We start from the raw sequence: 16,119 nt of genomic DNA, 5'->3' as shown, positions 1-16,119 counted from the left end.
CGAAAGTGCTATTGATAGGCATCTGTACCACTCTACGGAGAAAGTGTTGACCTTGTATTTTCTATTATTTAAAAGTGAAATACTGGCAACAGTGCGCAGTATGCATTGCTGATTTTATGCTGGCTGAAGCCCTCGCATGAAGCTGCTCAAAAAAATTTGCATTTTCAAACATAAAAATATCTGAAATATACATTTTTATTATTAGTACTCTCACTGAACGAACACGCCCTTTGCCCCGTTTTGCACATAGGATTTGTTTTGAACTGGCTGTATCATGCATACTGCGCAGTTTGCATTACCGAAAACGCTTAGAATCACCTTCTGCTCTAACTTTTTGCGGTCAATTTATACACATTATTAGCAACACTAAATGTGCAACAAACTTGTTGTACAGTTGCACTTATTACGTAGCTCGAACGCAACCAAGTTATTCCGAATGTACACCTAAACAAACACAAAATTGTATACTAGTTTTAATCATATTTTGTTTGTAATAACTATAAATAATTAGGATAAACATTTATGTAAAGTTAAAATCCACTTACACTATTTCACTCTTATAAAATAAAATGAAAAATTTTGAAATTGTCATTTTTTCATGTCTCTGACTTCACCTAACGCCATAAATTAAATTCAACTTCTCAAAAATTATGTTATAGAATTATGGTCATTAAGACTGAAATCGTACAGCCTACTAATTCCCAATATTTACCAAAATAAAGGACAAGGTTTTCTTATGTAATATTCAAGGGCATATATGTTATTGTTGAAAAACAAATTATATTTACATATTATAAGAAAATTATTATTTAACATTAGTTTAAGGAATGTTTCAGAACTAAATTGCATAGAACTTATCAAATATTAATATTTAATCATGGGTAAATAAAGGAGTAATGTTTCTACAAACATATGTTTTTAAATTACAAGATCATTTAACTATGTTATTCCATTCGAGACTAATAAAATGCAAAAATAACCAAGTACATACATAGTTTATATCTTCTATTAGCTTTTTTAAAACTATATGTATATCGTCATGCTTCTATTCATGCATACACTTCCATACTCATATATGGATAGGATTGCTAATATAAAAATTATTGGAATAATTTACTATTAGTATGTGTAATTTCCAAAAGCAATTCATTGAGATTTCACTAAAGTTTTAATTACTAATAAGTTGCAAAGGAAAATAGTTTATCATTTCGTGCATGACCTATAAAATGTCTAAAATTAGCATAGTGGCATAGTTATAATAAAAGTGTTCGTTATGGTTTTAATCTACTAATTCAGGAGACGCTTCAACGATGCCTCAATTGTTTGCAACGGTTCTTCATCCAGCAAAATGGTACGATGATTACCTTCAACAATTAGAACATCAACTTTGCCATCGCATACTTCATTTAAGCCATAATCAATTTCCAACTTTGAATAATTTTCAGTTGGCTTAATCAATGTTACGTCACATTGTAAATTATACGTTACAGAATATTTATCAGATGCAGCCAGTTTGTAGTAAAACGAAGCGGCAGCAGCTTTTACCTGAAATTCAAAAATATCGTATAATTAATAAAAAAAATTAAGGGGATTCATATATATGGAAGAACAATTATGTACCAATTCAATTGGTTTATCAATTTCATCCGCCACAATTTCCGCACACTTCTCCACTTTGCCTTCAAACGTCGGAATATCCACTAGTAGTTTTGCCATCTATTAGGTAAAATGTTTGTAAAAATCAAAATTTATATGTAGTGGAGTTTGTCTTAAGTCCAATTACTTACACTATATCCAGTATTAGCCGCAACTACGCCAAAATACGCCAAGGCAAACGCTTGATTCTGATCCTCATCATCAGATGTATTATAACGCTTCTTGAAGGCTTTTGTGTACCAGTTTACATACTTAGGTGCACCATCTATTAACACTAACTTAATTTCTTCTTTGTTTTGCTCCAGCTCAATAGCCATAGCAAAAGCAACAGTTGCACCAAATGAATATCCAGCAATTGAATAAGGTCCTTTAGGCTGGACTTTACGTATATGTTTTATATAGAATTTCGCCAAGGATTCAATAGAATCCTGCTCCGCATCAGCTGTGCATTGCAGTCCATAGACGGGGCAATCCATACGTTCTGCCACTTCTTTCAAGGCGTCCACAAAACCTTCTATAGGAGAAACTAAGAAAATTGGCCTTTTCGTGGAGTTGGATGGTGCGGCTGATTTTAGGCGGATAATAGCCTCAGAAGGCATTAGTTCTGTGACAAAAACTACTTGCGTTCCATCACCAATAGGTGTTGGTGTGCGAGCTTCTGCTGAGCTAGCTGCTGAAGCGGATCTTTCGCCAACGCCACCATCCAGTTGCTTTAATTCACCGAACGTTAAAGCACGAATTTCTTGTGGTGATAGTACAATATCGAAGCAACGTTCTAAGGTTTGTTTAATTTCAGAACTCATCAATGAATCCATACCCAGATCAGCGAGCGACGCAGAATCTTGGATATTTTTTATATCTCGTAATCCCAAAATGTTGGCGATTGCGGCTACTATACTTACACCACCAGATGGATCATTACTCCGCTTCTCCGCTACAACCATTGAGGCCAGAACAGGATGGGGTTGCTGCAAAAATAGATCGATTGTCTGAAGACACGAATTCATACGCTGTGGCAGTGTGCCTCCAATAATCGTATCATTATCTCCTAATCCCTCTAATACGAGTCCTGTGTCACCGATTGCTCCCCATTGTATGGCTAAACCAGGAAGTCCATTAGCTCGACGTTTTTCGCATATACGTTCCATAGCGGAGTTCGCCAAACCGTAATTGGATTGACCAACATTACCACGGCCGCATGAAACACTAGAGAAACACACAAAATAATCCAATTCCGGGCAAAGTGTACGTGAGTGCAAATCTAGGAATTTAGTACCATCAATTTTAGGTTTACAAACAGTTTGGTAGTCTTCAGAAGTTAAATCTTCAATTAGAGCATCTCGTAGTACAGCAGCCAAATTAAATATTCCGCCAACCAGTGCTAGCTTATTTGCATTTTCCAATAATTTCTTGCAGCCTTCCGAAGTTGTAACGTCATTAATATCCACAACCACTTTAACTCCACGCTCCTCCCATCGGCGTACCATTAACGTCTGGTATCCGGTTTTGATACCCGATCTTGATGTTAAAACAATATATCTAGCTCCACGTAAGACCATCCAATGAGTGAGCTCCAAACCAAAGCCTCCCAATCCTCCTACCAGTATATAACTCTTTTCTGGATGCATGTAGGTGCGTGGAATTGCATTAACCAGTCGTGAACTTGGTTTTAATGTCTGTTTGCCAGGTTCTTCATCACGAACCTTTATAACGACTTTGCCGATATGCCTTCCGGAAGCCATGAAACGGAAAGCTTGCTCTATCTGCAATTCATTAAAGACTGATGTGGGCAGTGGGCGAACAGCTCCATTTTTAATACCTTCAGCAACTAAGGAGACAACACGGTTCTGCATTTCCTCTTCTCCTTCCATTACACTGTCTAACAAAATGCCATGGAATGATGTGTTCTTCAGGAATACCGACATTCCAAGAGGACTATTATTGCTCAAATCGAACTTTCCAATTTCTAAAAAGCGTCCATTAATACCCAAACAACGGACAGAAGCTTGCAATTTTTCTTCGGAAAGTGAATTAAGCACTAAATCAACACCTTTGCCTTGTGTTTCCCTCATAACCAATTGTTCAAAAGTTGTATCACGTGAGTTACCAATAAAACGATCTTCAAGCTTTGGGAATCGTTGTTTCAAGAATTCCCGTTTTTCTTGACTGCCAACAGTAGTAAAAACAGTCAAACCGTGATGCAGCGCAACCGAAATAGCAGCTTGGCCTACTCCACCCGAACCAGCATGTATTAATATCGTTTCACCCTTTTTCATTTCTCCTCGTACAATTAGCGCATAATAAACTGTGGAATATACGCATGGCACAGTAGATGCTTCTTCCATGGTCCAGTTTGAGGGGACTTCCCACATCATATTCTTACTAGCCAAACATGTAGTTGCCAAAGATTTCGCAGGTACCATTGCCATAATTCGTCTACCGGAGGAGTCCCTTCCGGAAAATTCTAGACCGAGTACACAATCCTGCTGTGCTAAATCACCAGGGAGAGCATCAGCGGATAATTTTCCTGAACTTAACATAACATCCCGGAAATTTAATGGGGCATAATAAACAGAACACAGCTCCAAGCTTTCATTTTTCACATTCTGAGAAGGCGATGCCTCGATCCATTTTAGTGAAGCGAGATCACCTAAATAATTTTAAAATTATTAATCAATGCTATATTAAAATTGATATAAATTATAAATATTTTTACGAACCTTTTACAAGCGCATTTACATAAGCGTGTTCCACTTGCAATGTTGCAAGTTCTTTCTCCAATTTCAAGTGTCGGAATGTACCCCAATTACCATGTTTAAGTACATTTGAAGTTAAATCTTTACGTAGTTGTTCGCAATAAAATTTAGAAGTTAAAGAGAACTTTTCGGCGTTTGCATCTTGAATGAAAACGGTTCTAACATATTTACCACCGTTTTCGTAAGTGACACATGTGGTTAAGCCAACAGCTCCAAAAAGTTCTTCTCCTTGGCTGACAATATATATATACTTATCTTCTTCTGCTGCTTTCGAAAGTGCAAGTTTCAATTTTTCTAACCACTCGAAGTTTTTGTTCGTTACGTTAATAATTTCTGATTTTCTTTTGTTTAAATCTATGGCACGTCTTGATACTATAAGAGCCCTAGAATCCCCTTTGGATAATTCTTGAACGACAACAAAACCATATTTGGTCAATAACTCCGACCCAGATTTCTTGAAAGAATTCACGTTTTCGTCAAAAATTAGAAATCCATTTTCTTTGATACTTGCAATACTATTCTCCAAAACTGCAGTATCAGGGCGAGATAGTATGTCACTACCAAATAAGAAGTTACAGTTTTGCTCAACTTGTTCCTTGATCACATTTTTCGAAATCACTCGAATACCAAAATCACTGAAAGCTGTTTTAATGCTCTCCTCATCCTTGCTTGCAGTAGCCACAGCAATGTCAGCAGCAACAGCAGGTTCCCCTTCAATCAGCTGCACCAGCTTTCCAGCCATCAAAGAGTCGGGGTTGCGTCCATTTGCGAGTTCCACTCCCTTGATTTTAAAAGAACGTTCCGCATTTTCAATGACAATTTGGATAGCTACAGAAAGAGCATGAGCCCCAGCGTTTCCAGAATTCTCAACAAATGTGTAGCGCTCTAGTGTTGGCGGATTTTGCGCATTTGGTCGTTTCTGTGCTAATGAAGCTTTCAGCCCACGGAATTCAACTCCTCCACTTTTTATGACATTAATGTCGCTGTACATATAGACAGGTACGCCAACTTTTGTAAGGTCTTCTTCTGATAATTGTGATAAAATCTCTATATGCTTGGCTGGATTAATTACTGCCTTTTCAATACGAGTAGGCAGGTAAAGTTCACGCAGATCTTTACTCAAAATACTGAACTGCAACATAGTATCCATGAAACTAATCCAGTTGTCCACCCATTGTAATTTACCTGTACGAGAAGAGATATCTGACGAGATAATTCCACGGAAAATACCTCCGTAATCATAGCCACGCAGGCGCAATTCTTTGTACACATCATTTGCTACCAATTCTCGGGTAACAGAATGAGGGGAGAGGGGTTCTAAAGGCAATTCTTCCAAAGTAATATTATCGACAATTTTAATTTTTCCCGACATGGCCAAGCTGCCGCCTTCACAAATTTCAAAAGCTCCAGTGCCATCGAAAAAGTTAATACCAAATTTAGTAACATTTTCTTTGTTTAGAATAGTTGCACGATGAAATATCAAATCCTCCATAACTACAGCTGTTTTATTGAATTCGACACCACGCATTTTTGCAAACGTCATCCAAGCTAAGGTCATATAACCAGTGGCTGGGAACAAGATACGCCCGTCAATTGTATGACCCACAATGAATGAATCGTCATCAGTTGACAAATCAATTTCGATAACTGTATCGCCTGAAGATTTGGCAGCTCCATATTTTGGCACTACCCATCTCTGAGAATGATCCCATCCGATTTTCGAATTCAACATAGGGGTTCCACGCCCAACAGGGTAGGAAATCGGTCGTACTAAATGTTGTATCTGCGGTTGTCCTCCAGCTGCATATAATTTGCCAATATTGGTCAGAAGGAATTCGGCATTATTCGGATGACCTCGTTTTACAAGACTAATATTTAAAACATCACGCCCAAGAGCTCGCTTGAGAATGGCTTGCAATAAGCCATGAGGTGCTATCTCAATGCAAATGGCGTTCGCTGGAATATGCAGTAGAGCTTCGTAGAAAAGTACAGGTGAAAGCATATTATTTACATGATAAGCTGCTGAGGATTGCTTGGCTACTGGAGTATTCCAAGCACTTTCTGGGATACTACTGCTTACCCAACGTGGAGACCGATTTTTTGCTGTTGGAATAATTTTCTCCAACATTTGCCTTAGTTTTGGTGCTGCGCCCGCAATGTATTTACTATGAAAGGCGTAACCAGAGGAACTCACAGCCTTAGCGAATACTCCTTCAGAGTTTAGTTTTGCAACTAACGCATCAATAGAGTCACCCGGACCAGCAATGGTACAATTATCTTGATTATTGTGGCAAACTGGATAGCAATCAGATGGTACTCGTTTGTGAGCATCATCCCAAGCTAGTCCTACGGCAGCCATTTTACCCTTGGGTAAATTTGATTCTGTAATTGCGCGTCCTCGATGATATGTGGCCAAAACAGCTTGTTCGGCGCTCAAAGCACCATCCGCATATGCACAACCAAGCTCACCAACGGAATGGCCAACAATACCGGCGGGGTGAATACCAAGTGAAGATAACAAATCGGTGAGAGCAACTTGCATAGTCGTAATTGAAACAAATGAACTAACGATGTCTGCGAAATTTTCGTCAGCAGAACGTGTTAAAATTTCCAGTAAATCAATGCCTTCAGGGCGCAAAATTTCTGCACATCGATGAATTGATTTATTGAACACATCAAATTGGAGGAGATCTTTAGCCATACTTCCCCATTGACTGCCCATACCAGAATAGACAAACCAAATAGGACGGCTTTCATCAGAAAACTCTACTACTTCACGCTGCACAGAACCCTTAGATGTTAGCACATCATAGCCACGATAATAATGAAGCGAGATAGGCTTTGTATGTATGCCGTTAATTAGAGCTAAATATTCATCATCGTCACGATGTGTGGCTGCATCTTCAAGCAAATCTTGGACAGCGTCCATCGTTCGACCGGAACATATAACCAGTTTTGGTGGACCATCACGAGGAGTAATAGTTTTTGGTTTTGGATTCGATTTAAGAATAATGTGCGCATTAGCTCCTCCAAACCCAAAAGAATTTAGGCCAATAATGCCACCGTTCCAGGGAAGATTTTTGTTGACCACCTTAAGCCGTCCGTCGCTCAAACCGTATAAGTCAGGATTCGGTTCACTGTAATGTAAGTTTGCAGGAATTACGCCTTCTTCCATAGCAATTAAAATCTTAGCAATAGAGCAAACGCCTGACGCGGGTTCTGAGTGTCCCATATTCGATTTTACAGAACCAATTAGTAATGGAGTTGGACGATTTTTGCAAAAAAAATCTGTAATCGAATTAACTTCCTGTGGATCTCCTACTTTGGTACCAGTACCATGCGCTTCAACATATATAACTTCATTAGGATCCAAGTTAATTTCCTCGTAGCTTTCACGAATTAAGCGATTTTGCATACGTCCGTCAGGAAAGGTGATACCCTGTTCCTTAAAACCGTCGGTGTTTGTTCGAGCGTTTAAAATCGATGCGTAAACTCGCTTTGCCACAGATGTTCTTTGTAAAAGCAATACTACCAATCCATCGGAACGAACGTAACCAGCTCCTGTAGCATCAAAAGCCTTGCACATACCACTGTCACTTAACATATTTAATCGCTTAAACTGCAATGACATTTCTGGTTTCAAAATCAAATTGGAACCACAGACAACGGCTGCATCACATCTTCCAGCGCGCATATCTGTAAAGGCATGAGATAGTGCATATAGTGAACTAGAGCAGGCCGTATCAACTGCGAAACTGGGTCCTTTGAAATCAAATGTGTATGAAATCCGATTTGCAAACATTGCTCGGGCACAACCTGTCAAACCATATCCATTTACTCGATCTGCATTTGCACACCAATGATTCTCAGTTTCAGAATTAGAAACGCCAATATAAACTCCGGTACGTGAACCACGTAACTCTGCAGGATTAAGACCCGCATCTATAATAGCTTCGTATGTGGCTTCGAGCAACATACGCATTTGAGGATCCATACATTCAGCTTGCTTTGCAGAAACACTGAAAAATTGTTGATCGAAAACTTCCAAATCTTCAGCTTTGATTTTTCCGATTCTATCAGGTAAACCGTAAAGACCTGCAATTCAGAATATGAAAAAATTAAACATAGCAAGAATAATGTTCAAATATTTGTTACGTTACCTCTTTCCCAACGTCTCGGATCATCATTAACTAAATCTACACCATCATAGAGATTTCGTTTAAACTCCTCAATACTAGAGCTCTCAGGGAGCCTGCCAGAAAAACCAGTTATTACGATATCGTCATTTATAGCTGAATGATGGTCGTAGTGTCCACCTAAATTCAATGGAACACTACGCTCATTGTCGGTTATAACGTCTTCTGCGAAACGGGCAGGCATTTCGTTAGCTATTACTATTTGCTCTTTCGACAGTTGCGAACAATTTGATTCTGCAGAATTTTGCTGATGTTTGTTGCGGCGTCTTTTTCGGCGATTTGGACGCGAGTTTCCTTTTTTTTGTAATGATGGCGCTGGTATTTTGTTAACAGCACCAGTTTTTGAATTATTATTTTTACTGATGTTTTGTATCAGCTTGACGGAACTAAAAGTAAAAAACCGCTTAGTTTAATCCATGATGTTTTAACTTTATTTATGAAATCAATATTTCTCTTTTAAATATATTTTTTTATTTAATATTATTGCAGTACTTATCACCTATGTATGAAAAGATTACAGTATTTGCACTCGAATCACATCAAATAGTGCAAAGTGTCTGTATTTATGAGGTTTACTGTATCAATAAATTGCAGACGAATATGAGCTAAAAGAGACTAAGAGCAATATATTCATATATGTACTAAGAGATATTATGAACGAGTATATGCATACATGCTTGTGTTTACATGTCTACAAATGTGTGAATGTACATATCAACAGAATGGCGTGTTTGCCGCCGCATGTCTAACAAAAACATTGGTATACAAATCCAAAATCAGGTGATTCTTACGTTTACTTCAAATGCTCACCAGCATGTGCATGAGAGATGAGGGTAAAAGTATAATACGAGATGGCACTCTCTCACTTTTTAATTAGCATTTTAATAATTTGCAATAGACAAATAAAAACTCTGAAGCAAAGCTTTATACAATGTTATCTATTCGTACCTACACACATACATATATATGTATGTACTTATGTTTTTATTCATATGAGTATATGTACATATGTATGAATGAATGTATATACATATTTAATATTTATTTATAATAAAATGTGCCTATAAACATTGAACGAATTTGCAAATAGTACACTTCGAACATTAACTTCAACTCCAACATTAATTACATGGGTTTTTAATACGACAATGAAATCGTATGATATCTAGTAATAAGCAAACATAAAGAGAGCAAAACCACGGTTTTGTGAACATAAAAAAGTATCAAATTTGGTGGAGAAGCACATAATTCTAAGTGAGATATTTTTATTTATGTACATATAAGTTTGTTTATAAAATGCAAGCATTCTGCAGTTTCATACCTGCATACATATGTGTGCAAGAATATATGTATGTATGTACATAGAAGTAGTCTAAAATTATAGGCATTTGAATTTTTCTAATACAATATCTATTTAAATGTAGTTTAAATTTTTAAACAAACGATAATGCTCGCACCTACATATGTATGTACATGCATACATACATATATGTATGTATATGTCTACACGACAATGTGCTCACCGGTGATGTATGCAAGTATTGACGTTCATAAATGCTGCAAAAAGATAACCACGCATTATCAGACGACGAGCTCATGTGTCGCGTACTCAAGAGAATGTTTATTCGTCATCTACCGCATGAAAGCTTTTTTCTTTTATTTATTTCCCGTACTAGTATTTCTTTCTTCCTCTGTCTAGTTTTACTTTTATGTTTTCAATGTGAGATAAGGTGGCGTGATTTCAAGTTCATTGATGTTTTTAGTGATAATTGTGTTACGAACAGTTGGGTTGGGAAAAGCGTTTTTAATGTAATCTTGTAAGTTTGATGTTATTTTTTTCAAATTTCAATATGCATTTAATCTTATCTTCCTCTATACATACATACATATGTCAAATTTGCTATAATTTAAACCGATTTTATAAACGCACAATGTTTTCTTATTTAAACAAATTGTTAACATAGCATAACATGCAGTCATATTGTAAATAAAAAATCTTTAACGAAATATAGGAAGTTTACAAAATTTTAACAAAAAAGTGGTAATAAAAAATAAAACTTCGCTTACATGAACTCTCTGAAAGTTGTTTACGGGCGTTGAAATTTAAACCTTGTAACGCAGAGATACTTACATACATACATACATATGTATGAATGTATGTACATAATTAAGGCTAATATTACACGTAAGCCCTTCATGGCTCTAGCCGATACTAATGCTTTCAGCAATCTAAAGATGCAATATGTGTAAAAAGATTAAGCTTTTTTTTTGACATATTCTCTTTGGGTAAGAATTTAGAAATATAGATCGTTTCCTAATAACATGTTTACGCTGTCGGAAATGGCAATGTGCAATGAGTTATGTCGATCCATGACACACGGTTAGTAGGTTCGATAGATACAATTATAATTATATGTACATAAATGTATACATATGTACATATGTGTATACATATATAATTCGAATAAGTAAGGTACACAAAAAAGTTAGCACTGCTAGATAGAATTGATTTTTTTAGCAATAGCAATTATTGTAATCAATTCAAAATAGATACCAATTAAGTAATTAGAATGCGTCCACTTAGTTAGCATTTCATTAGAATGAGTTCCCGAACCATAAGCTATTCACTTTCTTCTCTAAATGCTTATGTATTGTCATACTGCTCGGTAAAATCAATCTATTGGAAGTGAAGGTTAATATACTTATTTTGCTGGCGCAGTTTACAGGTAACCCAAAGGCACGGGTTGATTTTGAGTACATATGTATATTTAACAAGTTACATTATAAATATATACAAAAAATGTATTTATATATTTCACACATATAAATTTATTGGAAGATATGTACATATATATGTACATATGAGAAATCATCATCAATTAAACATAACATATGCATAGAGAAATAAATACATACATAAGTATGTACTTATATACATTTAAGTATGCCAGGCAACTAGCTAGTTCAGTACTTAAGTATTTTAATCTGAAAATGCCCACTACGATGTATATATTTAATTCAAATTACCACCTTATTCACCTTAAAAACTCTAAATCGAATATACTAAATTAAAATAAAGCTTATTGTAGCATATTCGAAATGGTGTTACGGCTTGGATCATATAAAGTACACATAAGTCTTTTATGCTTATTTGAACACATGTACATATGTAAATACAATGTTTATTTATTTGTTATTCCAAAGGTGAATCCTATAGAACAGAAGTCTGCCGCCTGTCCACCAATTGAGGTGAATGTAAATTAAATGTTTGCATGAACAATTAAATTTTTCACAATGTGTCGTGGTCGGTTAAGCTCGTATGGAAGATTATTTTTTATAAATAATTAATCTCAAATAAATATATATGTATAATTTATTTAAAAAAATTAAATTAAAACGTATACATAATATGTTAATGAGGGTGAAGTGTATTAAGCAGCATTAAGCAAATATAATTTACCTAAATATATATTAGAGCAATTTTAATTATTCAATTTGTTCACTATTTTGTTGCGAATATGCGATACCAACATTTGTATGTATGAATTGAAATATATTTGTTCAGATTTCAGATCTCACAGTTTGCGGCATGCTATGTACATAAATTCACATACAATATATAAAAACATGACTATGCTAACTAATACTTCCTAGAAGGAAGACCTACAGTACAGTAATTGAAGGTTCATCAATTATAATTTATCTACATAAATTTGGAAGCCATACTACTTGAAACGTTGTATTGTATTATCCTTTTAAATATAACAAATATCGACTAGGAGAATAAACATCAGATGAGGTACTTAAATACAAAAGGGCAAATAAACTTGTTTGTAAACTGTTTGTAACAGTATATACATATATGTATGTTTGTATATAGACAAGGCAAGTAATCCATTATATTACTAAACTTTGAAAGGATGGAACTTTGGCTTATTGACATAATAAATTTACTTTTAACGGAAAATAACTAATTAGCAGCTTTTTTTTAAAGCAGAGAGGCGAATTTCAATCGTTTTTATAGGGGAGCAAATAAAAGATATACATTATAAATGCAAATAATAAATTAATTTTAGTACATATATACAAGTATTCGTATGTACATAGATGGTGACATATTATAAAAACTTTAATTTATGTTGAAATCACTTAGTATGCACTTTGAAGTTATTTTGCTTACCATACATTCACATCTTTATGTTGAGGTACATACCGAAATGCAGTCAATTAGTGAGAAGTGTCCTTTCCTTCAGAAGCTGGCAGTTTTGTACGATTTGTACTCTACACACTTTCCAAATTATGAGCTTTGGGATATTCCGTTGCCCGACGACGTAATATTCAATGTATTGTGACACCACTAAATCCGCAATACAGTCCTTTTTATATTTAAAAATTGTTTTCTCCAATTAACCAAAACCGGACGAAAATCCTTGAAATATGAAAAATTGTATTAACCTTCAATGCAATCAATTTAAACAGTTTTATGGAGCTTAATATATTTTTTAATATGACGATTTTTTGTAATTACTAAGAACAATTAATAATTCCTGTTATTTTTGTGTGTTTGACAGATATTTCCAGTACTTTTAGTCTTTGCATAGAAAAAATAAGTTCAAATTGATGATTTCAGCGCACTCACTTTTGTTCACCGTTAAATGGAAAATTTCCGTTTGTTTTACATTCAAGCGTTTCCAGCACTAACAAAATTATACAAGTTAAATTTAAAACTCTAATCGCCAAGTTCAAAGCCGACAGTAGCCCAAAAGAACGTCTTCACGTTGTGAATTGTCAATGAAGACTGCTTCTGATTTGCGAATGTTTGCCTGCATTTAACAGTTGGTGGACACTGGGAGATCCCGGCGACAATGTGCGAAATATTGACGCTTCGCTATTGAACGTCGACTCGTAACGAATACAATGAGAACGAAATAAATACTCTTTCATAGAGGTGACATTTACAGTGGAGCAAGATTAATAATATTTTAATGACACGTATAAAAACATTTGTCCATTGATTTCGATTGTATTGAATTTGCTTTCAAACACTAGCATAGACCTTTATGTATCTAATTATTATATATCCATATCGAAGATTAATAGTTACCCTTTTACTTGTTAAGGACATTGGAAGCCACTTGGATCAATATATTATAGCAAAGCAAATATTGTAACAATTTAATAAAACATGTAAAACCGCATTATACAACTGTATAAAATATTCAATTTCTCTAACTCTCTTCATATACATATATGTATGTATATATATAGATGTGTGCCTTTACTACTAAACGAATCGTTAAATACATCCCTTAAAAACGCTCTCTCGCTATTAAGTACACATACATGCTTCCACAATGATAAGTGGAATCACCTCATCCGGCGAACCAACCAAAATCCACAACAGATTGAGCGAGTGAGAGCTTTCTTTTAAGCCCAAAGCAACGGTGCTATTCTAAGCGAATATTTCTATTTAGCTGTTTGTTGTTCACGGAAGAGAAAAATTAATACCATGCCTGAAGTTGCTCTTTTTACAAATATAGAGATTAATGTACTCAAGAAATCGAAATCTTTAATAAACACGTAAAAATTAAAAAACAAAAAAATAATAATATATGTCATATGTTGAATATTCTTGCTTCTAAATTTTTACACAATAATTACGTTTGTTGTTATATTAAACTTAAGTAACTTAAGTAAATGCGTACTTGCATGGAGACTACCGGCACTTTATGTGCATATTAACATACATACATATGTATAATATATACATACATATTAATATATAGTACCTACTATGTGTTTATGAGAGAACAAGTTTTTCCCAAGGTAAATGAGAATAAAATTTTTTTTTTCCTTTCTGCTGTTAATTTTTGTCCTGGAAAAATATTGCAAGAAGCTTAGAAAAAACTAAAAACAAATATTTTTTAACAATAAATATTGAAACTCTCAGATATAGAGCATATACATGTACATATGTATATGCATATATCCACATGTACATATGTATGTACATATATTAAAATGAAGTTAAAATCTGAATAAGGAATTATGTATCTCATACTATTTACAATTTCTAATTCATGCATATTCAAAACGTGACATTATAAACACCATATCTGTCAGACCTATTTACCTATATATGTATGTATGTAAGCGCTTGTATGTACAAGTATAATATTGATTTTAATGAAAAACCTGAAAACCGTGCAAACACCAAATTTTGAAAATTATCGAGCTACGAGTAATTATTTCCTACATATACATAATCATTAGTTCAATATGTGACTGTGGTTACAATAATCAAAATTTACTGAATTATGTAATTTATGTTCATTATATTAAAATAAATAAGGTGAACTGATTGTCTGTACAAATAATTAACAACCTCTACTTATGCAATTTCATGAAAATTTGTTTTTATACTTTTGGAACCAGTTGCTACAGAGTATTACAGTTTTGTTCACCTAACGGTTGTACGTATCACCTAAAAGTAAACGAGATAGATATGGGGTTATACATATATATAAATGATCAGGGTGACGAGAAAAGTTAAAATCCGGTTGACTGCCTGTCCGTCCGTCCGTTCAAGCTGTAACTTGAATAAAAATTGAGATATCTTGATGAAAATTGGTATGCAGGTTTCCTAGAACAAAAAATATTTCGAGTTCGTAGATGAGCGTAATCGAGCCATTGGCACGCCCACAAATCGCCACACAGAGCGAAATGGCCACCTAAAATGCCCTGTAAAATAGAACAAAGTTTAGAGGATTTCCTTTCATTTTCTCTCGAATAAGATGCCCATCTTATTATTACTGGATATCTAATTTTAATAAAAATGTGAAGATAAAACGTTAGCCTAAGGTGAACACCTTTTCAATATAATTTAGGAGATGACGCGTAGAATTTAGATGAAATCCTTTTCAGTGAAATGTAATAGATAACCTATAAAATTAAGGTGAAAACCTTTTCAATATAATTAAGAAGGTGACCCTTAGAATTAAGAGGAAACGCTTCTTAATAAAATCAAGTAGATAACCTGTAAAACTAAGCAGAAACTCTCCTTAACATAAATAAGATGGGAGTCTTAATTATTATTGGAACATCATCTTAATTTTAACAAGCCGATGATCTTATCAATTTGATATTATTTTCCCCTAAATTGAAATTAATACTTTCTGAAAATAAATATAACACGAGTTTTTTTAAACTGTTTTTTATTTATTAATTCAGCATTAGCATAACTATAGCTAGTTTAAATACTTATGTATATATAATTAAAATTGACTTTATATATTTCCTTGTATTTTTTATAACATTAATAAATGAAAAACTTATAATTCTTATAACTCTGATAGAAAATTATTAAATCGGAATTAAATTCCAGACAATTCATTGCTTATTACATATTTTTGCGGATGTTTAGAATGCTTCAAGTTTTCCAATGCTTTAAGAAACTTATACTCAGAATCCACATTTTTAAATGGTTCACATAAATTTCACATTATTTCATC

At 34.4% G+C, this 16,119-nt stretch overlaps 1 protein-coding gene across 1 annotated transcript; it reads right to left on the bottom strand.

The window, feature by feature from the left end:
- Positions 1-734: 734 nt before the first annotated feature.
- Positions 735-13,426, bottom strand: LOC120768185 (fatty acid synthase). Its single transcript, XM_040094753.1, has 7 exons — positions 13,248-13,426; positions 12,822-13,037; positions 8,573-8,994; positions 4,377-8,507; positions 1,788-4,306; positions 1,621-1,716; positions 735-1,545 (listed from the first exon to the last, which is right to left on the bottom strand). Exons 3-7 carry the CDS (start codon positions 8,790-8,792, stop codon positions 1,288-1,290), a joined length of 7,224 nt encoding a protein of 2,407 aa, XP_039950687.1. The 5' UTR covers positions 8,793-8,994; positions 12,822-13,037; positions 13,248-13,426; the 3' UTR covers positions 735-1,287.
- Between the last annotated feature and the right edge of the window lie 2,693 nt (positions 13,427-16,119).

Source organism: Bactrocera tryoni, chromosome 2, assembly GCF_016617805.1.
Source record: "Bactrocera tryoni isolate S06 chromosome 2, CSIRO_BtryS06_freeze2, whole genome shotgun sequence".
NCBI classification, from domain to species: domain Eukaryota; kingdom Metazoa; phylum Arthropoda; class Insecta; order Diptera; family Tephritidae; genus Bactrocera; species Bactrocera tryoni.
Note: the sequence above shows the minus strand (reverse complement) of the source record. Positions and strands in the feature narration are given on the sequence as shown.

What these genes read in the sequence shown, in the direction of transcription:
- LOC120768185 (XM_040094753.1), bottom strand. Translation starts at nt 8,792, where the DNA reads ATGCCTGCCCGTTTCGCAGAAGACGTTATAACCGACAATGAGCGTAGT. An exon ending in CGGCTAATACTGGATATAGT is followed by an intron (nt 1,717 to 1,787) that starts GTAAGTAATTGG and finishes TTTACCTAATAG; the next exon opens with ATGGCAAAACTACTAGTGGA. An exon ending in TTGATAAACCAATTGAATTG is followed by an intron (nt 1,546 to 1,620) that starts GTACATAATTGT and finishes TTTGAATTTCAG; the next exon opens with GTAAAAGCTGCTGCCGCTTC.